General features: G+C 44.1%; 1 protein-coding gene across 7 annotated transcripts in view; it reads right to left on the bottom strand.

Moving 5' to 3' along the window:
• The window catches only part of fbxo8 (F-box protein 8), a 57,265-nt gene that overhangs the window by 20,788 nt on the left and 15,400 nt on the right, over positions 1–21,077 (bottom strand). For 5 of the 7 annotated variants that reach the window (XR_009796475.1, XR_009796474.1, XR_009796473.1 and 2 more), the window contains exon 3: positions 3,945–4,028. The exons of the other annotated variants lie outside the window; for them this stretch is intronic. Coding sequence is in view for 1 of the 5 variants with exons in the window: in XM_061830327.1 (XP_061686311.1) it covers positions 3,945–4,028 (84 nt within the window). In the remaining 4 variants the exon portion in view is untranslated. The remainder of the gene's footprint in view (positions 1–3,944; positions 4,029–21,077) is intronic. 7 annotated transcript variants of the gene reach the window in all.

Raw genomic sequence — 21,077 nt, 5'->3', positions numbered from 1 at the left:
GGTTCAAGAGAACAGACTTCGACGGTTTGGACATGTCCAAAGGCAAGAGAGTGAGTATATTGGTAGAAGTGTGCTGAAGATGGAGCTGCCAGGCAAAAGAATGAGGAAGACTAAAGAGAAGGTTGATGGATGTTGTGAGGGAAGACATGAGGGTAACTTGGTGTTTGAGAGGAAGATGGAGGAGATAGGCTTAGATGGAAAAAGATGACATGCTGTGGAGACCCCTAACGGGAAAAGCTGAAAGGAAAAGAAGAAGATTCAGTGTGCATGAATAATGTAGGTTGAAGTTGTCCATGAAGAAGACAGAGCACAAGAAGGAGGATGACCCCATGTTGCTACAGCTGCGAGACAAGAATTGTGCCCTTATCTTATCAGAAGAGAGCGCCTGAGGCATTTTGTGGTCAGCTGTTGGGCATCTCAACGCTGAGGAGAGACACATTTGTGTGGTTGCCTTTGTGCTCCTCCTCCCTTTTAGAAAAACTGTGTAACTAGGAACCACCCGAAGGAAGTAAAATGCGAAAACTTGGCAGTGTGCGCTTCATAGTTGTAGGAGATTGTAACTGTGCACATCTCTGTCCGTTCTCCTTATGAGTAAAAGAATCCTAGGACTCTTGTCTTTCTTCCTTGTCTTCTTCTTCTTCTTCTTCGTCTTTCCTTTCGGCTTGTCCCGTTAGGGGTCGCCACAGCGTGTCATCTTTTGCCAGCTTAGCCTATCTCCTGCATCTTCCTCTCGAACCCCAACTGCCCTCATGTCTTCCCTCACCACATCCATAACCTTCTCTTTGGTCTTGCTCTCGCCCTTTTTGCCTGGGAGCTCCATCCTCACATCCTTCTACCAATATACTCACTCTCTCGCCTCTGAACATGTCCAAACCATCGAAGTCTGCTCTCTCGAATCTTGTCTCCAAAACATCCAGCTTTGGCTGTCCCTCTAATGAGCTCATTTCTAATCCTATCCACCTGGTCACTCCGAGCGCGAACCTCAACATCTTCATTTCTCTGCCACCTCCAGTTCAGCTTCCTGTTGTTTCTTCTTCTTCAGTGCCACCGTCTCTAATCCGTACATCATGGCCGGCCTCACCACTGTTTTGTAAACTTTGCCCTTCATCCTAGCAGACACTCTTCTGTCACATAACACACCAGACACCTTTCGCCAGCTGTTCCAAACCTGCTTGACCCGTTTCTTTCTTTCACTTCCTGACCACACTCTCCATTGCTCTGTTTTTGTTGACCCCAGTATTTGAAGTCGTCCACCCTCGCTATCTCTTCTCCCTGTAGCCTCACTCTTCCCCCTCTACTTTTCTTCATTCACGCACATATATTCTGTTTTACTTCGGCTAATCTTCATTCCTCTCCTTTTCCAGTGCATGTCCTCCATCTTTTCCAATTGTTCCTCTGCGTGCTCCCTGCTTTCACTGCATATGACAATATCATCCTGCGAACATCATGGTCCAAGGGGATTCCAGTCTAACCTCATCTGTCAGCCTATCCATTACCACTGCAAACAGGAAGGGGCTCAGAGCTGATCCCTGATGCAGTCCCACCTCCCACCTTAAATTCCTCTGTCACACCTAAGGCACACCTCACCATTGTTCTGCTGCCATCATACATGTCCTGTACTATTTTAAACATACTTCTCTGCCACACCAGACTTACGCATGCAGTACCACATTCCTCTCTTGGTACTCTGTCATAGGCTTTCTCTAGATCCACAAAGACACAATGTAGCTCCTTCTGACCTTCTCTGTACTTTTCCACGAGCATCCTCAAGGCAAATAATGCATCTGTGGTACTCTTTCTAGGCATGAAACCATACTGTTGCTCGCAGATACTTACTTCTGTCCTGAGTCTAGCCTCCACTACTCTTTCCCATAACTTCATTGTGTGGCTCATCAACTTTATTTCCTCTATAGTTCCCACAGCTCTGAACATCCCCTTTGTTCTTAAAAATGGGGAACTAGAACCTTTTTTCCTCCATTCTTCAGGCATCTTTCGCCCGCTAGTATTCTGTTGAATAAGTTGGTCAAAAACTCCACAGCCATCTCCCAATTGCTTCCATACCTCTACCGGTATGTCATCAGGACCAACTGCCTTTCCTTTTTCATCCTTTGTAGTGCCTTTCTGACTTCCTCCCCCTTAGTAATCATTTCCACTTCCTGGTCCTTCACTCTTGCCTCTTCAACTCTTCCTTCTCTCTCTCTCTCATTTTCTTCATCATCAACTTCTCAAAGTATTCTTTCCATCTATTTAGTACACTACCGTCACCACGTCCAACACATTTCCATCTCTATCCTTAATCACCCTTCCTGGTGCACAATCCTTCCCATCTCTATCCCTCTGTCTGGCCAACCTGTAGAGATCCTTTTCTCCTTCTTTCGTGTCCAACCTGGTGTACATGTCTTCATATGCCTCTTGTTTAGCCTTTGCCACCTCTACCTTTGCCCTACGTCGTCGCATTCGATGTACTCTTCCTTTCGCCTCTCCTCAGTCCTCTCAGTATCCCACTTCTTCTTTCGCTAATCTCTTTCCTTGTATGACTCCCTGTATTTTGGGGGGTTCCACCACCAAGTCTCCTTCTCCCCTTTCCTACCAGATGACACACCAAGTACTCTCCTGCCTGTCTCTCTGATCACCTTGGCTATCGTCGTCCATCTTTTTTCCGGGAGCTTCGGTTGTCCATCGAGAGCCTGTCTCAACCTCTTTCCGGAAGGCCGCACAACATTCTTCCTTTCTCAGCTTCCACCACATGGTTCTCTGCTCTACCTTGTCTTCTTAATCTTCCTACCCACCACCAGAATCATCTACAATACTACCATCCTATGCTGTCGAGCTACACCTCTCCCCTACCACACTTTACAGTCAGTAACCTCCTTCAGATTACAATCGTCTGCCAAAATATAATCTACCTGCGTGGTTCTACCTCCGCTCTTGTAGGTCACTATATGTTTTTCCTCCCTCTTCTGGAAATAAGTGTTCACTACAGCCATCTCCATCCTTTTTGTAAAGTCCACCACCATCTGCCCTTCAAAGTTCCTTTCCTGGATGCCGTACTTACCCATCACTTCTTCATCGCCCCTGTTTCCTTTAACCAATATTCCATTAACAATCTGCACCAATCACAACTCTCTCGCTGTCTGGGATGCTCAGAACTACTTCATCTAGTTCCTTCCAGAATTTCTCTTTCAACTCTAGGTGTCACATCCTACCTGTGGTGCATAGCCGCTAACCACATTATACATAACACCCCTCAATTTCAAATTTAGTCTCATCACTCGATCTGATACTCTTTTTACCTCCAAGACATTCTTAGCCAGCTCTTCCTTTAAATAACCCCTACTCCATTTCTCTTCCCATCTACTCCGTGGTAGAATAATTTAAACCCTGCTCCCAAACTTCTAGCCTTACTACCTTTCCACTGCTCTCTTGGATGCACAGAATATCAACCTTTCTCCTAATCATCATGTCAACCAACTCCTGTGCTTTTCGCTGTCATAGTCCCAACATTCAAAGTCCCTACACTCAGTTGTAGGCTCTGTGCATTCCTCTTTTTCTTCTGACGCTGGATCCGGTTTCCTCCTCTTCTTTGTCTTCGACCCACAGTAGCTGAATTTCCACCGACGCCCTGTAGGTTAGCAGTGCCGGGGGCGGCGTTGTTAACCCGGGCCACGACCGATCCGGTATGGGATTCTTTAGATGAACGCTCATATTTTGTTTGGCACAGTTTTTACGCCGGATGCCCTTCCTGACGCAACCCTCTGCATTTATCCGGGCTTGGGACCGGCCTACAGATTGCACTGGTTTGTGCCCCCATAGGGCTGCATTGTCTTTCTTCCTTGTCTATTGATGATTAAATGTTTCAGGTGTACTGAACCCAACAAACATCAAGTACTCCAAAAGGCTAAAATGAGCACCATTGTAAAAAGTATAAAATATTTTCATCCTACCTCCTCTGCGTGTTTTTAGCAGATGATAGATGTCCGGACCATAACAATGTTGAGGGACTCTTCGAAGTGTCCCTCCAACCCCACCTGGGGAAATTAAAAAAAAAAAAAAGGTATGTTATGTTTGCAGTAATGACACACATGGCTTGCTAACATGCACACACTACAAAATGTAGATCTGGAAACAAATGCAAAAAAATATACAGCAATGACAAAAGTAGCAATTCCTCTTTTCCTCTTGGCTTGTCCTATTAGATGTCGCACAGGTTGTCATCATTTTCCATCCACACAAGGGTCGCAGAAGTGGTGGAGCCCATCATCGGGCAGGAGGTGGGGTACTCCTCTCTAACGCCATCTGACCTCATAACTTTCCTCACTATGTTATCAACCTTTTTTAAGAACCGTCAGAACCTTCTTCTGGTGTGATGCGTGAACCTATGTAGCACTTTCAGTAACCTTCACCGCAGTGTTGGTTATGAAGAGAACTTGGAAAGGCAGAATACTTTGAGAAGTTGATGAATGAATGAAGAAAATGAGAAGGGTAGAACAGGTACAATAAAGAAAATATTTGAACACCCTGCTATATTGCAAGTTCTTCCACTTAGAAATCATGGAGGGGTCTGAAATTTTCATCGAAGGTGCATGTCCACTGTGAGAGAGATAATCTAAAGAGAAAAATCTAGAAATCACAATGTATGCTTTTTTAACAGTTTATTTGTGTGATACAACTGCAAAAAAGTATTTGAACACCAGAGAAAAACAATGTTAATATTTGGTACAGAAGCCTTTGTCTGCAATTACACAGGTCAAACGTTTCCTGTAGTTGTTCACCAGGTTTACGCGCACTGCAGGAGGGATTTTGGCTCACTCCTCCACACAGATCTTCTCGAGATCAGACAGGTTTCTGGGCTGTCGCTGAGAAACACGGAGTTTCAGCTCCCTCTAATGATTTTCTATTGGGTTTAGGTCTGGAGACTTGCGCGTCCACGCCAAAACCTTGATATGCTTCTTGCGGAGCCACTCCTTGGTTTTCCTGGCTGTGTGCTTCGGTCATTGTCAGTTTGAAAGACCCAGCCACAACCCAACTTCAATGCTCTGACTGAGGCAAAGAGGTTGTTCCCCAAAATCTCATAATACATGGCTGCGGTCATCCTCTCCTTAATATAGTGCAGCCGTCCTGTCCAATGTGCAGAAAAACACCCCCAAAGCATTATGCATGATAAGAGGTGCCTCAGTTCTTGAACACAATTTGTTCCAGAAGGCTGGTTGAAAACCAAAACGTTCGAAAACCCAAGCATGTTTTCGCATTACAATGAATGGAAAATGAAATAATGCATTCCAAGCCTAAAAAAAAATATTTTTTAAGCGATTTTTTAAAGCTTTTCCTGGTAATAAACTGCATAGTAGAAATACATGTATCGTTTAAATATTTCAGATAATTAAATCATTTCAGAAATATATTTATTTTTTTGCTTAAAATGTATGCTTTTGCCTAGTAGAGTATGCTAGGCTGGGAGTGCATTGCCATATCTGTAGCGACTCGGCCCCCAGCCTTGTAAAGCTTTTTTTTTATTATTAACAAAAACACCCGTGCGTCATCCTCAATGAGTAACCCCTGTATTTATAAGACCCAGGGGACGACTCGTTGCCTCTCATGGCCCCTTCCTCCACTCCCGTACTCTTGATCATCAACCCTGGTGAACCGAACTCCGCCTGTCCTCCAACCAACCCCGTAAGCCTGACGTCTTTGATACTCCTGCCTTCTCAGATCGATCTTCCGTGTACCTGTACCGACCCCTGCCTGCCCGTGGACCTGCACTCTACGCCCGACGTCCGGATTACCACTGCCCCACTTGACTATCTGCCTGATCCCTGACTTTGGACCGAATAAACACTTTTCCCGAACTACCTTTACGTCTCCGGAGTCCTGCATTTGGGTCATCCCTCCATACTGATGGGTCGTGACAGAACGATCTGGCCAACACAGGACCCAGCAGGAAAGACCCGGCGTCGTCGGGACTGACACAAGGTAAACCGACTGCTGAAGGACCAAGCTTGTCCTATCCAGGTAGACTCCATGATGTTGTCCCCTTCTTCCGTGTCACACGCACCGCCTGCATGCCATGAATACGTCCCGACCACAACCTGCTCAGCACCTCATACTCTTTTTGGACTCCGATTTTTCGGATTATGAGGAGGATCTTGATTTATATGACTGCCTGCCTGACTACGACTCAGATTTTGACAATGAATTTCCTCTCCCTATCTTTAAGCCCAGTCAGTTTGTTTCACCTCCCCGTGTTTCCTGCTCCCGAGTGTCTTCGCCTGGTAGGTCCAAGTCCTCCAATCCGTTTGTGGGAACCCACTTGGCCATCTACCCTGGTCCTCCATGTGGCGGCCAGAGGAGACGCCCAGGCCGGGCACTCCCTTGGGCCTCCCGCTGCGCGGCAACAAAGACACGGTCCTCGTCCACCCACTCCTCACAGGCAATGGTCAAACCAGCAGACCTGCAGCTGGTGGCGAAGCTTCCAGTCCAGAGGGAGGAGGGGTTGCCAAATCACGAGGTGTTCTACCGCGAAATGCGGGCGGAGATAGAGCGGCAGAGCACCGAACTGGCAGTCCTCACGGCCCAGGTTTGGCGGCGATTAGAGAATCAGCCGAGCTACGCCCACGTCGCGGTAGCAACAGACTTGCTGGTGCCTCACGCCCATGCTGCAGTGACAACTGACCCGCTCCCGACTCATGCCCATGCTGCGGTGGCAACGGACTCCCGGAGAAGTCATCCTCACACCGCAGTAGCAACGGAGCGGCTACCGAGCAAAGCTCATGTCGCTGTGGCAACGGATACACCGCCGCATTATTCCCACGTCGCGGTTGCAACAGATTCACTGCAAGCTCACACTGTGGTGGCCAATGATTCGCTACCGAGCCAAGTGCACGTTGCAGTGGGAACAGTTCCGCCACCTTGCCACGCCCATGTCGTTGTTTTAACTGTTTCACTGCAAGCTCATGCTGCGGTTGACACTGATCTGCTACCAAGCCGAGCGCATGTGGCAGTGGAGACAGACCCGCCGCCACGCCATGCTCACGTCGCTGTTTTGACAAATGCGCTGCTGACCGATTCTCACGTCACAGCATCCATCGACTCCTTCCCGAACTGAGGCTACGTTGCGGCTAGCAACAAATTCACTGCTGCATCACACCTACGTCGCGGTGGCAACAGGCTTCCGGGCGACTGTTGAAGGAGAAGGATGAAACTGGCAATCGAAGATAGGCCTGCCAGAGCGCCTTCAACGCGTGTCTTCCCAAAGAACAGGACTCAGAAACGTATTGCAGAGGGTTTAAGTTCCGAGGATGGAGGGAATTCAGATCAAGATGAGGCGAGCTGTTTTCCTCCAGTTCAGAGGGAGAGAACCTTATCATCCCTGTTGCTCCAAGCTGTCCCCAATGATGAGCTGTTCATGCTCATTCCTGAACAAGCGCCCAGTTCAGTAGTGCCTGGGCGTACACCGAAGGAGCAACAACGCACCGCTCTGCCGCCTGTGGGGTTTCAGGAGCCACTCTCCAATCCCCACGTTTCTGTCCAAGATGTGGCGATGGCGCCGCCGCCGCCTCACGTTGCCGCCCAGGAGGTGGCGACGGCGAACAGTCCGCAGCCACCCCACGCTCCTGCTTTATCGGCGACCGGACTGCGGTCTCTCCTGCTTTAACGGCGACCGGTCCGCTATCGCCCCCCGTTCCTGCTTCGACGGAGACTGGCCTGTGGCCGACCCTCGCCCCCGTCTCAGCGGCGACAGGCCCGCGGCCGCCCCACACTTCTGCTTCGACGGCGACCAATCCGCGGACGTCCTACGCTTCTGCTTCGACGGCGACTGGCACGTGGTCGTTCCATGCCCCTGTCTCGATGGTAACAGAGGATGGCGACGACTCATTGGCATCCTCACGTTCCTGTCTTCGTTACAGTCCCGGCGGCGACCGGTCCGCGGCCGTACCACGCCCCTGTCTTGACGGCGACAGGAGCTGGGTAGTTCAGACTGGCCACCCCGGAACAGGAAGGGCATCGGGATGGCTATGATGATGATCTTGGCGGTCATGGCTTTGGTCCTTCTCTCCGTCATCCTCCTCACTCCTGATGATTCCCAACGGCTTCATGACCTAGCCTCGGCAGCGACCTAGCCTCGGCACCAACTGATCCCCAGCCGCCTCACGATGAAGCCTCACCGGCGACCCTGGCAGCCTCGTAACCGAGCACACCTGCGCCTCATTCTCGTTGAGTAACCCCTGTATTTATAGGACCCAGGGGATGACTAGTCTTTGCCAGATCGTCGCAACTCATGCCCCCTTCCTGCACTCCCGTACTCTTGATAGTCAACCCTGGTGTACCGACCTCCGCCTGTCCTCCGACCGACCCCGTAAGCGTGATGTCTTTGATACTCCTGCCTTCTCTGATCGATCTTCCGTGTACCGACCACTGCCTGCCCGCGGACCTGCTCTCTACGTTCGACGTTCTGATTACCGCTGCCCCACTTGACTGTCTGCCTGATCCCTGACTTTTGGACCGAATAAACACTTTTCCCGAACTACCTTTGCGTCTCCGGAGTCCTGCATTTGGGTCCTCCCTCTCTACCGATGGGTTGTGCCAGAGGGGGGAAAAACAGAGAAATTGTTTTTTATTTGCACAGAAAGTACGTACGCAACGAGAGGTAGGCTTAATGGGACAAAAGAAAAAGCAATGCAAAATAGTTTCAGATGTCTACGGTGTGGTGACTCGCCCCTTTTTCACAAAGAACGAATCTAATGTCATTTGTTTCTGCCATTTATTGAGCACTTTTCTGAAGTGGCTCATAACGACAGCATTAATATTTTGCAGTGCTCTGTCACATTTAGCCTTATTCGGGTGATTAAGTTCTACAAAATTATGGATGTCGTTCCATTTAGCACTTGAGACATCCTTCCTGCCTTCTGCCTCATTAGACGACATCTCCTCCCTTCCTTGCCAACACTATCCCCAGCTAACTGCTGCTCGTTTACGAAAATAAGAAGCAACTTTTCGACTTCCTCCAAGATCTGTGGCCTCTGCTTGGTCTACACGGTTGCTCCTTTAGCTACATCACTTGCTTTGAGGGCATCTTTGTCTTTCAGAATGGTGCGATTCATCGATTTCGCCATGCCATACTTCTTCAATAACTCAAAAACATGCACGCCAGATTCATAGTCAGCTATCAAATCCTTCTTGAAGTCGACAGTTTTACGCACTACTTTCTTTTTTTCAGCACCAGCAGTTCCACTTGTCCTCTTTGGAGCCATGATTGGGGGTTAATGTTGCTCAATTTGAAGAAAAAAAGTTACCACAGTACTGGGAAACGTGTGAAAAAGTGTGTGAGTCAACTGGGGCTTAGTAATATAGGTCTGCCTTCTCATGGGCTATTCCCCTGTAGGAGGGGCAGACTTCTGTGCACATCACGGATTGTCCATAATGAACACCATGTTCAAATATAGGGGGTTCACATGTGCACTTGGCACTGGGACATCCTAAGTCGCAGTTTGATGATTGATTTTGAGGTTGTCATCGGACTTGTTACAGCATGTTGTACACTCTGATGAAGAGAGGGGCGGAACTGTCAAATGATCACCACCTGGTAGTGAGTTCGCTCCAATGGTGGGGTAAGATCCCAATCTGACGTTGCAGGCCCGAAAGTAATGTGAGGGTCTTCTGGAAAGGTCTGGCAGAATACTCTGTCAGGATTTTCAACTCCCACCTCCGAAAGAACATTGCTAATGTTCCGGGGGATGGGGTGGACATTGAGTCCAAGTAGACCATGTAGGCCCCGTGGTGTTTTGTAGCAGCTTCAGCTCTCAAACAGAATCGAAGGTTGACTGTCTGTTTAAAAGAAAATTCTCGCCCAGAAGAAACTTAGCGGCAACAACAATCCATAGGTATGTTTTTCACTTGCAAACACACACCTGCAGGAAATGCTACAGCAGAGCCGCACAAGCCGGCCAGAGGAACAATAAAATACGGATGAATCGCGATTAAGAATTTCTTGTGGGTAAAACCTTGTAGATTGATCTTCTTCTTCTATTAACTTTAGCTTGTCCTGTTAGGGGTTGCCAGAGCACCCTCTCACTCTTATTCCTGGGAGTTCCGTCCTCATCAACCTACCAATATACTCACTCTCTCACCTCTGCACGGTGGCACTGAAGCAACAACAGGAAGCAGAACTTGAGGTAGCAGAAATGGAGATGTTAGGCTCTCGCTCAGAGTGAGCAGGTTGGATAGGATTAGAAATTAGCTCATTACAGGGGCAGCCAAAGTTGGAGGAGGAGGAGAGTTGGCGAAAGGTGTCTGGTGTTATATGTGACAGAAGAGTCTCTGCTAGGATGAAGGGAAAAGTATATAAAACAGTGGTGAGGCTGACCATGGAGATGGTGGCACTGAAGCAACAACGGGAAGCAGAACTTGCGGTAGCAGAAATGGAGATGTTAGGTTCTCGCTCAGAGTGAGCAGATTGGATGGGATTAGAAATTAGCTCATTAGAGGGGCAGCCAAAGTTGGATGTTTTGGAGACAAGGAGAGAGAGCAGACTTCGATGGTTTGGACATGTCCAGAGGTGAGAGAGTGAGTATATTGGTAAAAGGGTAATGAGGATGGAGCTGCCAGGCAAAAGAGCGGGAGGAAGACCAAAGAAAAGGTAGATGGATATGGTGAGGGAGGACATTAAGACTGTGGGTATTAGTGAGGAGGATGCACGAGATATGCTTAGATGGAAAAAGATGACACGCTGTGGAGATCCCTAATCGGGACAAGCCGAAAGAAGAAGAAGAAGAAGAAGGAAGAGGAGGAGAAGAAGAAGATGAAGAAGAAAAGAAGAAGATGAAGAAGAAGCTGTATCACACAAATCGTTAAAAAAAAAAATCATACATTGTGATTTCTGGATTTTTCTTTTTAGATACTCTCTCTCACAGTGGACATGCGCCTATGATTAAAATTTCAGACCCCTCCATGATTTCTAAGTGGGAGAACTTGCAATATAGCAGGGTGTTCAAATATTTTCTTTATTGTACCTGTTCTACCCTTCTCATTTTCTTCATTCATTCATCAACTTCTCAAAGTATTCTGCCTTTCCAAGTTCTCTTCGTAACCAACACTGCGGTGAAGGTTACTGAAAGCGCTACATAGGTTCACGCATCACACCGGAAGAAGGTTCTGACCCCTCCTACGGACCTAACTCCTCCCCTTCCCTCACCTTCTATGACAGATGAGTGCATAGGTTGCCCTAAAGAGGCTGAGCGACAAACTCTGAGAAAACAGATTCACTTTTAACGTGGACTTTTTACTTCAATCAGTGCTGGTAACTGCATGTGAGTAGATCATAAACGAGAAAAGTCATAAATCTGTATGAACTGACTCGCACACACACACGAGTACACTTGTGTAACTTGGCAAAATAAAACAAGACACGATTGACATCTTCTGGGGATTTACTTGGAGATTTGCCATGAATTGCTATGATTATTGTAACTAGCTATTGTAACCCACTTTGAGACATGATTCGTTCCTAGACGAGACATGACAATCATGACGAGCTTTTTGGTTACATACATTTACCACTACTTATGTTCATTCCACCTCCTACAGCATGAATCTTTGTTTTCTATGTTCCCTTCATGTAGCACGTTCAGACTATCATTTTAACTGCTATGTTTGTTCTTTCACGCCGTGTGCAGCTGCAAGCCCAGATGCTGTACCTTTTCCACATCCTAAAGCATCATCACTTTTTTAACTGACTGCTGACAACATTTAAACGGTCTTAAACTCATTATTGATTCAGGTAGGGTGTCTTTGCTAAGTCCCATTTAGTCCTGGAGTGGCATTCTGCTGTTTTGGTCTGGACAAGTTCTATTTGGCCAGTGTATGTATGTTGCAAAGTTTCAAAGTCTTCTTGACAACCTTTATTTGTATCATGCACAATCCTTGTCTGTAATTCTTTCTTCCTTTCTGATGCTAACCCTTTTCCCAATATGTTAGCACCTGACCTGTTGGGCGCGTTGTGTTTTGAGGGTGTGTGGTCAGGTCAGTGTGCTCTAGGGATCGCAAAAAACGCTTACTTTCATAACCGGTTTTAACCAAACAGCTGTAGCGAAAAAACAATTAACCGGTTTTAAAACCGGTACCATTGTGGTGTTTACATAATTCACCTGCGGGACCTCGAGTTGAGGTGCGGGGTTGCGCACAGACTGTTTTTGTTGTTGCTCTTCCGGAGTGACGAGTTCACAGAGTTCCCCCCGTTATGAGAGTAGTGTTTTGATGTCTGCCAATAAAACAAGTTTTGTTCCTGTGTCCGACACTCCGCCTCCGACTCCTTTTCTCCGGCGCTACACCATCGATCGTTAATTTACTCCGCGGTAATGGTGTAGTTTGTATACAATATTGACAAACAAGCTTGTTGAATGTGGCTTTCAACAACGCACTCGTGTAAGTTAAATTTTTGTTATTTTTTTTTTTGTAAAAATGTTTTAATGTTAACATTCTTCTTTCGGACTTTCAGAAAGGGCATGAAAGTATACCGAGCATTTCCTCGATGCCATGTTTGATGTTTCTTTGATTTAACTGAATGTTCTTTTGAGTCCAACTTTATTCTAACAGCGAAATTTGAAAAAAGTGGAAATGATGTTGAAAAAAATAGCGCAATGTGGAGTACCGGAACGGGAAGAAATGATTGGAAAATTTAACCGATTTCGAAAGTCCGATTAGGGTTTCGGTTTTAAAAAAACGAAAACCGGTTATAACCGGTTATTTGTAACCGGTTGCGATCCCTAGTGTGCTCCCATTGTTTTCACAGGCTGCTCATATATTACGTCTGCCACATCTTATTCCTGTCATCTTAGAAGGGTCCAGTTTAAGAAACATAATCCGGTTTGGAGCATGGATGTGACCATTGATCTCAAAGTTTGGAGTACAGGTACCGAGGTAGTTTTATAGATGGGTATTAGATAGGTAGTATTACAGGTATCACTATTTCCTTGACTTGGGGTGGGAGTTGTAATGTGACCAAATGAAATTTTAAATGATTGTTTTTCTAGTTTTGTCAACATTACCCTGACCATTCTTGGGGCTTCTTCTTTTTCTTTCCCCTTTGGCTTGTACCGTTTGGGGTCGCCACAGCATGTCATCTTTTTCCATCTCATCCTATTACCTGCATCTTCCTCTCTCACACCAACTCCCCTCATGTCTTCCCTCACAATATCTATCAACCTTCTCTTTGGTCTTCCTCTTGCTCTTTTGCCTGCCAGCTCCATCCCCAGCACCCTTCTGCCATAGTAGAGCTTGTGCACGTGACGTCACCATTTTCACGGTACCATAGTGTCGGTCAAAAAGAGCTGCTGGACAGTGTGGGCGCCATTGAACCAGAGCAGAATATTCACAATGCCCGAGACTTGTTGTGCTGTTGGTTGTTACAACAGACGAGACAGATATTCAAAGAGGTCATACTATACAAGACCAGCTGAAAAGACCAGAAATGATCGATGGATTTCAGCAATTAAATGCGATGGATGGAATGGACCCAACCAAATACACACGACATGCACAGTGATCACTTCATTTCAGGTAGGAATTCCTCTTCTCTATCTCAAATTTCCCATAAGTATTTATGATGCCAAGTTGGCTCATTTGAGAACAATACGTAAAAAAAAAAAAAAAATAAAAAAAAAAAAAAATAAGTTGTCTCCAACGTACACGGAAGTGCGTTGTGGCCACAAGTTAAACTTCGGTAAAACTCTCCCCAACATACGTTTTATTTTATTTTTTTTAAATATGCATTGTTCGCAAATGAGTCCAATGGGTATATAAAAACGGAAAATAAACCGTCGGTCACGCAGAGGTTCATATACGTCAACATGTGGCCGCAACACGCTTCCATGAACGGGGGCTGGAGCTTATCCCAGCCGTTTCTTTTCTTTTAAGATACATGTGTAGATCCAGTTGTCCAAGAAAAGCGGAAGCGGGATAACAGGCCAATTTCTTATCGCCGAAAACATCGACTTCGACATTAAATATGGGTCCTCTGGGGCGCTGTCGAGCAGCGAAACAAGATGGAAGCATAATATCAAGGCTCCGCTCAACTCCGCATAAAAACATTTAACTACCCGAATACAAGTGTAAGAGTGACTTTGAAAAATGTCTGAGACCACATCAACGACCAGCGGTAAAAGCTATGGCCGGACTCGTGGCACGCAAAAGCCAAAATCTAATCAGGAGCACGGGAAGAGCGCGAGGAGGCCTGTGAAAGCGTGGCAGACATGGCGGCTGTGCTAACGGAGCTAAAAGCCCTTCGCTCAGATTTTCCTTCCAGGTTCGACACCATAAACTGCCAATTGAAAGACATGAAGAACTCTATTAACGCTTTGGAGCAAAGCATGGTTGAGGTCAGGAACAACGCAGCCTCCAATACAATGCGTATAACTGAAGCCGAGGAGCGTATATCATCTCTGGAAAATGATTTGGAGGTGGCTAAAGCGGAGCTAGCTACTGCTGTCAAACCCATCGCTCTTTTGGAAACCAAGGTGAATTATTTAGAGAACCGGATGGACTGCAAAAATCTTCGTCTGTTTGGCCTACGTGAAAATGGTGAAATTAATCTATCCTAATTGGAGTTTGTGGAGCATGAGTTATCAACATGGTTGAAACTAGGCGGTGACAGGAGCTTCATTCTTGAGCATGTACGGACTCTGGCGCGGCCAAAACCAGGGCAAAGTAGAGCTGTGATCATTCGATTTCTGAATTTCAAGACAGAGAATTTGTTCTCCAATGCAACGAGTTCAACGTGGTGAGAAAGAAGTTTGTGGAGAAAGGGGTTTACCATGGATTCCAGATTTACCCCTGCAAATTGAGAATCCTACATGAAGGATGAATACAGCTGTTTGCCACGCCTAGGGAAGCTGAGAACTTTTATCAATCACTTGAACGTTATGGTGAGCTTCATGATACACTTATGTCAGACCTTTATAAGTTGTGTCCCTTTATCGGTTTTCTGTTTAGCTTATACAGTTATTGCTCAGTGTGTGCTTGGTCAACATTGGTCATTTTTAGTTAGTTTGACCTATTACCTTTTTCTTTTGATTTTATTCATTTATTTATTCTTGTGGAGGGGGAAAAAATAGTAGTAAGTTTCGGGTATGCTAGAGTTGGTATTGTATTATTTATTTTTGGGGCGGGTTGGGTGGATGCCACCATTTATGTTTCTTTCTGTTTTTCGTTTGCTTGAATAGTTTTACCTCTCATCCATAAAGTGGATTGGTGTTAGTCCCCATATCTGTTTTATTTAGAGTAAGGGATGGGGATGCTTAATAGATTTTTGTTTATAAAGGTTCATGTTGTGTTGTTTAGTTTAAGTTGCACAGACATTATCTTAATCCAAGTCACAGTTTTGATAATATTGTATTTTGTATGTTTATGGAAAGTACAAGTCATAAAATTGTTGATTTCAAGATTACAAGTTGGAATGTCAGGGGACTTAAAAATCTTAATAAATTGAAACAGGTTATTAATAGAATTAAATTATTGGATGCTAAAATAGTACTCATTCAGGAGAGTCATTTGACTGATTCAGAAATCAAAAAGGTTAGAAATAGGTGGCCTGGAAATGTACTATATGCATCATACAATAATTATGCAAGGGGTGTTTTAATTCTTGTTCACAAAACTATACCATTACAAATCACTAATACAATTCAGGATCCAGCAGGGTGATATGTGATAATCCAGGGTACTATTTTCTCTCTCACATTAAATTTGATATGTGTATATGGTCCAAATGAGGACAATCCTACATTTTTTGAAGACCTTTTTCTCACAATTTCTGCTTTACATGGGTCAGTTATAATTGGCGGTGACTTTAATTGTACATTAAATCCTGTATTGGATCGTACTACAGGTTTAGATCCAAGTAAAGCGAAAACAAGGAAAATTTTAAAATATAGTGTTAATTTAAATTTAGTTGAAATTTGGAGATATTTTAATCCTTCTAAAATGGAATTGTTATTACGATCAAGATGAAAAAGCGGGTAAACTCTTGGTTTGGAGGATTAGGAAATTACAAACAGAACGGGCAATTAATAGCATAAGGACATCCAATGGAGATTTGACTGTTGACCCTCAAGAAATTAATAGTACTTTCAGGGATTTCTATGAACAATTGTATAAATCCGAGATACAACAGACTTCGTTTGAGAGGGATGCATTTCTTGATTCACTTGTATTTCCAGTGCTATCAGAGGATGCAAAGCAAAACTTAGATAACCATCTCACAGAAGAAGAAATTTCTGCTGCCATTCAAAGTATTAACACTAATCGTGCTCCTGGGCCCGATGGACTGACTATAGAATTTTATAAAACAATTATTGACTCCATTGATGGACATGTATATAGAATCATATAATAATGAGACCCTTCCTCCTACACTGAGACTTGCGTTGATCACCCTGATCCTCAAACCTAATAAGCCTTCCAAAGAATGTTCCTCGTAAAGACCAATAAGCTTGATGGGATGCGATACAAAAATACTTTGCAAAGCCCTGGCAATACGATTGGATCAGTATATACCTAGTTTAATACATAATGATCAAAACGGTTTTGTTAAAAAACGTCAAGGATTTCACAATATTTGAAGAGTTTTGAATATATTACATGAAAAGGCAGAGTGTAAAGACACAGCACTGCTGTCGTAGGATGCACGTCAGGCCTTTGACAGAATTGAAAGGTCATTTTTATTTAATGTTTTACCACGGTTTGGATTTGGCAATAATTTTCTTAAATGGTTAAAAAATTTCATATACAAACCCTACTGCTAGTATTATCACTAACAGTATTTCTTCTGAACCAATTGTTTTGGACACACGCCAGGGGTGTCCTCTTTCCCCAATGTTGTTCATTTTAGCCTTAGAACCCCTGGCCATGTCGATTCGTATGGATAGAGGCTTGACGGGCATCCAAATTGGTGATCAAGATCACAGAATCTCTTTTTATGCTGATGACGTCATTCTCTTTCTGACCAAGTTATCCACGAGCCTTCCAAATTTATTGGAGCAAATTAAAAAGTTTGGTAGTTTCTCAGGCTATGTGATTAATGATACAAAGTCATCCATTTTATTTTTAAGTACTGAAGAGAGACTTAATCCTGTTGTTAACATTCCTTTTTTGAACGCGAGAGATGGATTTACTTATTTGGGGGTCAAAATTTCCCCTGACGTTAACAATATCGTTCAGGTTAATTATGACCCTTTAATCTTGGAGATACAACAGTTACTAGACAGGTGGATGATTATGCCAATTTCAATGTTGGGACGTATAAACATGGTTAAAATGAGCGTTTTGCCGAAATTTGTAAATTTTTTTCAAACCATACCTCTTCCATTACCTGACATCTTTTTCACTAGACTCAACAGAATGCTCCGGAATTTTATTTGGAATAATAAAAAAGGCGGATTAAGACTACGGTTGCTTTATATGCCTTATGAAACTGGAGGGTTACAATTTCCAAACTTTAAATGGTATTACTGGTCTGCTCAACTATGCTCAGCTATGTATTTTTTTTTCCAATATCACCATCACCTTCTTGGATAAAAATAGAGCAAGCAACTATACCACACCTTCGATTAAAGTATTATTTATAATCTGCTGAGAATAGAGTATTCATACGGCAGACCAAGAATCCATTTTTGAAAAATACTATAGATATCTGGTTTGAATCACACAAACATATAGGGGACACTCCTTTACTTTCACGCTTCTCTCCCATATGGGGTAATGCGACTTTTAAAGCTGGAGGAGCAGATGGGGGTTTTAAATTATGGGCAAATAATGGTATAAAATCAATAGGTGACCTTTATGTAAATGGTGAAATGCTTACATTCATTCAAATGTGTCAAAGGTTTTCTATTCCCAATAAGCATTTTTTCAAATATCTGCAGTTAAAACACTTTGTCAGCACAAATCAAAAACATAATGTATGAACCCCCTTTGTCTAGTTTAGAAGATATTGTCCAGTCAGGTTTGCATGGATGTAAGCAGATATCTATGCTCTAGAAATCTCTAGTCTCACATGATACAGAATCAAGTAAAAATAGATTAGAGGCATGGAAAATAGATATTAAAGAAAATATTGAAGTAATTCATTGGTAACACGCATGCCTTAAACCACAAAAACAAACAATAAATACGAGAATGAGGCTATTACAATATAAATGGCTGATGATGACTTATGTGACTCCTGTTAAACTTCATCAGTGGAGCCCTGACATTCCAGACACGTGTAGTAAGTGCTCTAATGACAAGGGTACTTTATAGCATTGTTTATGGGATTTTTGGAAAGTCAAAGATTATTGGAAATCTATTGTTCAGACAATTTCTATAATAGTTGGAATTCAGGTTCCTCATTGCGCAACACTGTGTATCTTAGGTATATATCCCAAGGATTTTGTTGTTAATAAAAAGCAGGCCACGCTTATAGATTTTGGTTTCCTGCAGGCCAGGAGAACAATTGCATTATTTTGGAAAAAAGTGGACGTTCCTGCAATAAAAGTATGGATGTTGGAAATGGCATCTTGTGTTGGACTGGAAAGACTCATGTATATCATGAGAGGAAGAGCTCAGGAATTTGAGGACATAAGGAGACCCTTAGAAGAGTTTTTGAAAAAAAAAGTGAATTATTTGTGACTTGTGCGCTTTCTTTTTTTTTTAAACAATTTTTTTTGTTTTGCTGCTATTGTGTTGTTTTTGTAAAATTATATATGTATAATCAAATAAATATATTGTTTGAAAACAAATATGGGTCCTCCATGCCAAGTGTCTCTCATTTTTCCACTTACCTTCGTTTATTATCACCTTATAAATGTTTTAACGGTATCAGATAAAACTCTGGGCGTCGTGCTATAAGATGTATTTTCGTGTCGTCTCCAACCGACTTGGCAGTGAAGTGAGTGAGTATGGCCAGTCACGTGACATAGGTGCACGACCTCTATACTCACGCTCTTGCCTCTGGACAAGTCCAAAGCATCAAAGTCTGCTTTCTCGAATCTTGTCTACAAAACATCAAACTTTGGGTGTCTCTCGAATGAACAAATTTCTAGTCCAATCCAACCTGCTCACTCATAGAGGAAACCTCGATATCTTCATATCTACCACCTCAAGTTCTGCTTCCAGCTCTGAGCCCCTTCCTGTTTGCAGTGGTAATGGATAGGCTGACAGATGAGGTTAGACTGGAATCCCCTTGGACCATGATGTTCGCAGATGATATTGTGATATGCAGTGAAAGCAGGGAGCATGCAGAGGAACAATTAGAAAGATGGAGACATGCACTGGAAAGGACAGGAATGAAGATTAGCCGAAGTAAAACAGAATATATGTGCGTGAATGAGAAAAGTGGAGGGGGAAGAGTGAGGCTACAGGGAGAAGAGATAGCGAGGGTGGACGACTTCAAATACTTGGGGTCAACAATACAGAGCAATGGAGAGTGTGGTCAGGAAGTGAAGAAACGGGTCCAAGCAGGTTGGAACAGCTGGCGAAAGGTGTCTGGTGTGTTATGTGACAGAAGAGTCTCTGCTAGGATGAAGGGCAAAGTTTACAAAACAGTGGTGAGGCCAGCCATGATGTACGGATTAGAGACGGTGGCACTGAAGAAACAACAGGAAGCAGAACTGGCAGAAATGAAGATGTTGAGGTTCTCGCTCGGAGTGACCAGGTTGGATAGGATTAGAAATGAGCTCATTGGAGGGACAGCCAAAGTTGGATGTTTTGCTAACAAGGTTCGAGAGAGCAGACTTCGATGGTTTGGGCATGTTCAGAGGCGAGAGAGTGAGTATATTGGTAGAAGGATGCTGAGGATGGAGCTCCCAGGCAAAAGAGCGAGAGGAAGACCAAAGAGAAGGTTTATGGATGTGGTGAGGGAATACATGAGGGCAGTTGGGGTTAGAGAGGAAGATGCAGGAGATAGGCTAAAATGGCAAAAGATGACACGCTGTGGCGACCCCTAACGGGACAAGCCGAAAGGAAAAAAGAAGACTCTATGTTCCTGCCTCTTCTGGAAAAAAGTGTTCATTAAAGCAATTTCCATCCTTTTTGCAAAGTCCACCACCCTCTGTCCCCCAAAGTTATTTTCCTGGATGCCGTATTTACCCATCACTTCTTCGTCGCCCCGGTTTCCTTCACCAACATGTCAATTACAATCTGCACCAATCACAAGTCTCTCGCAGTCTTGGATGCTCAGAACTACTTCGTCTAGTTCCTTACATAATTTCTCTTTCAACTCAAGGTCACATCCTACCTGTGGGGCATAGCCGATAATCCAATTATAAAATACATCCTCAATTTTAAGTTTGAGCCTCATCACTAGTCTCTCATTCTGGTCTCATCACTCGATCTGATACTCTTTTCACCTCCAAGACATTCTTCGCCAGCTCTTCCTTTAAAATAACCACTACTCCATTTCTCTTCCCATCTACTCCACGGTAAAATAATTGAAACCCTGTTCCTAAGCTTCTAGTCTTACTACCTTTCCATCTGCTGTCTTGGATGCACAATACATCAACCTTTCTCCGAATCATCATGTCAACCAACTCCTGAGCTTTTCCTGTCATAGTCCCAACATTCAAAGTCCCTACACTCAGTCGTAACCCTAACCCTGCATACGTATTTAGAATTTATTTAGAGATATAGAGTACATCATCATGACCATCACCATTTTTAAGAACAAAGGTGATTTGCAGAGCTGTGGGAACTATAGAGGAATAATATTGATGAGCCACACAATGAAGTTATGGGAAAGAGTAGTGGAGGCTAGACTAAGGACAGAAGTAAGTATCTGGGAGCAACAGTATAGTTTTGTGCCTAGAAAGAGTACAGCATATGTATTATTTGCCTTGAGGATGCTTGTGGAAGAAAGCGTGAATGACGAGGAAGTGACAATGATTCGTAAGAGGGAAGTTAGAAAGGCACTGAACAGGATGAAAAAGGGAAAGGCAGTTAGAAAGGCAGGATAGAGATGGAAATGTGTTGACTGGTGGCAGTAGTGTGCTCAATAGATAGAAAGAATATTTTGAGAAGTTGATGAATGAAGAAAATGAGAGAGAAGGAAGAGT

Source organism: Syngnathoides biaculeatus, chromosome 9 (assembly GCF_019802595.1).
Source record: "Syngnathoides biaculeatus isolate LvHL_M chromosome 9, ASM1980259v1, whole genome shotgun sequence".
Classification (NCBI taxonomy): Eukaryota; Metazoa; Chordata; class Actinopteri; order Syngnathiformes; family Syngnathidae; genus Syngnathoides; species Syngnathoides biaculeatus.
The sequence above is the reverse complement of the archived record's forward strand: the minus strand, read 5'-3'. Positions and strand labels throughout refer to the sequence as shown.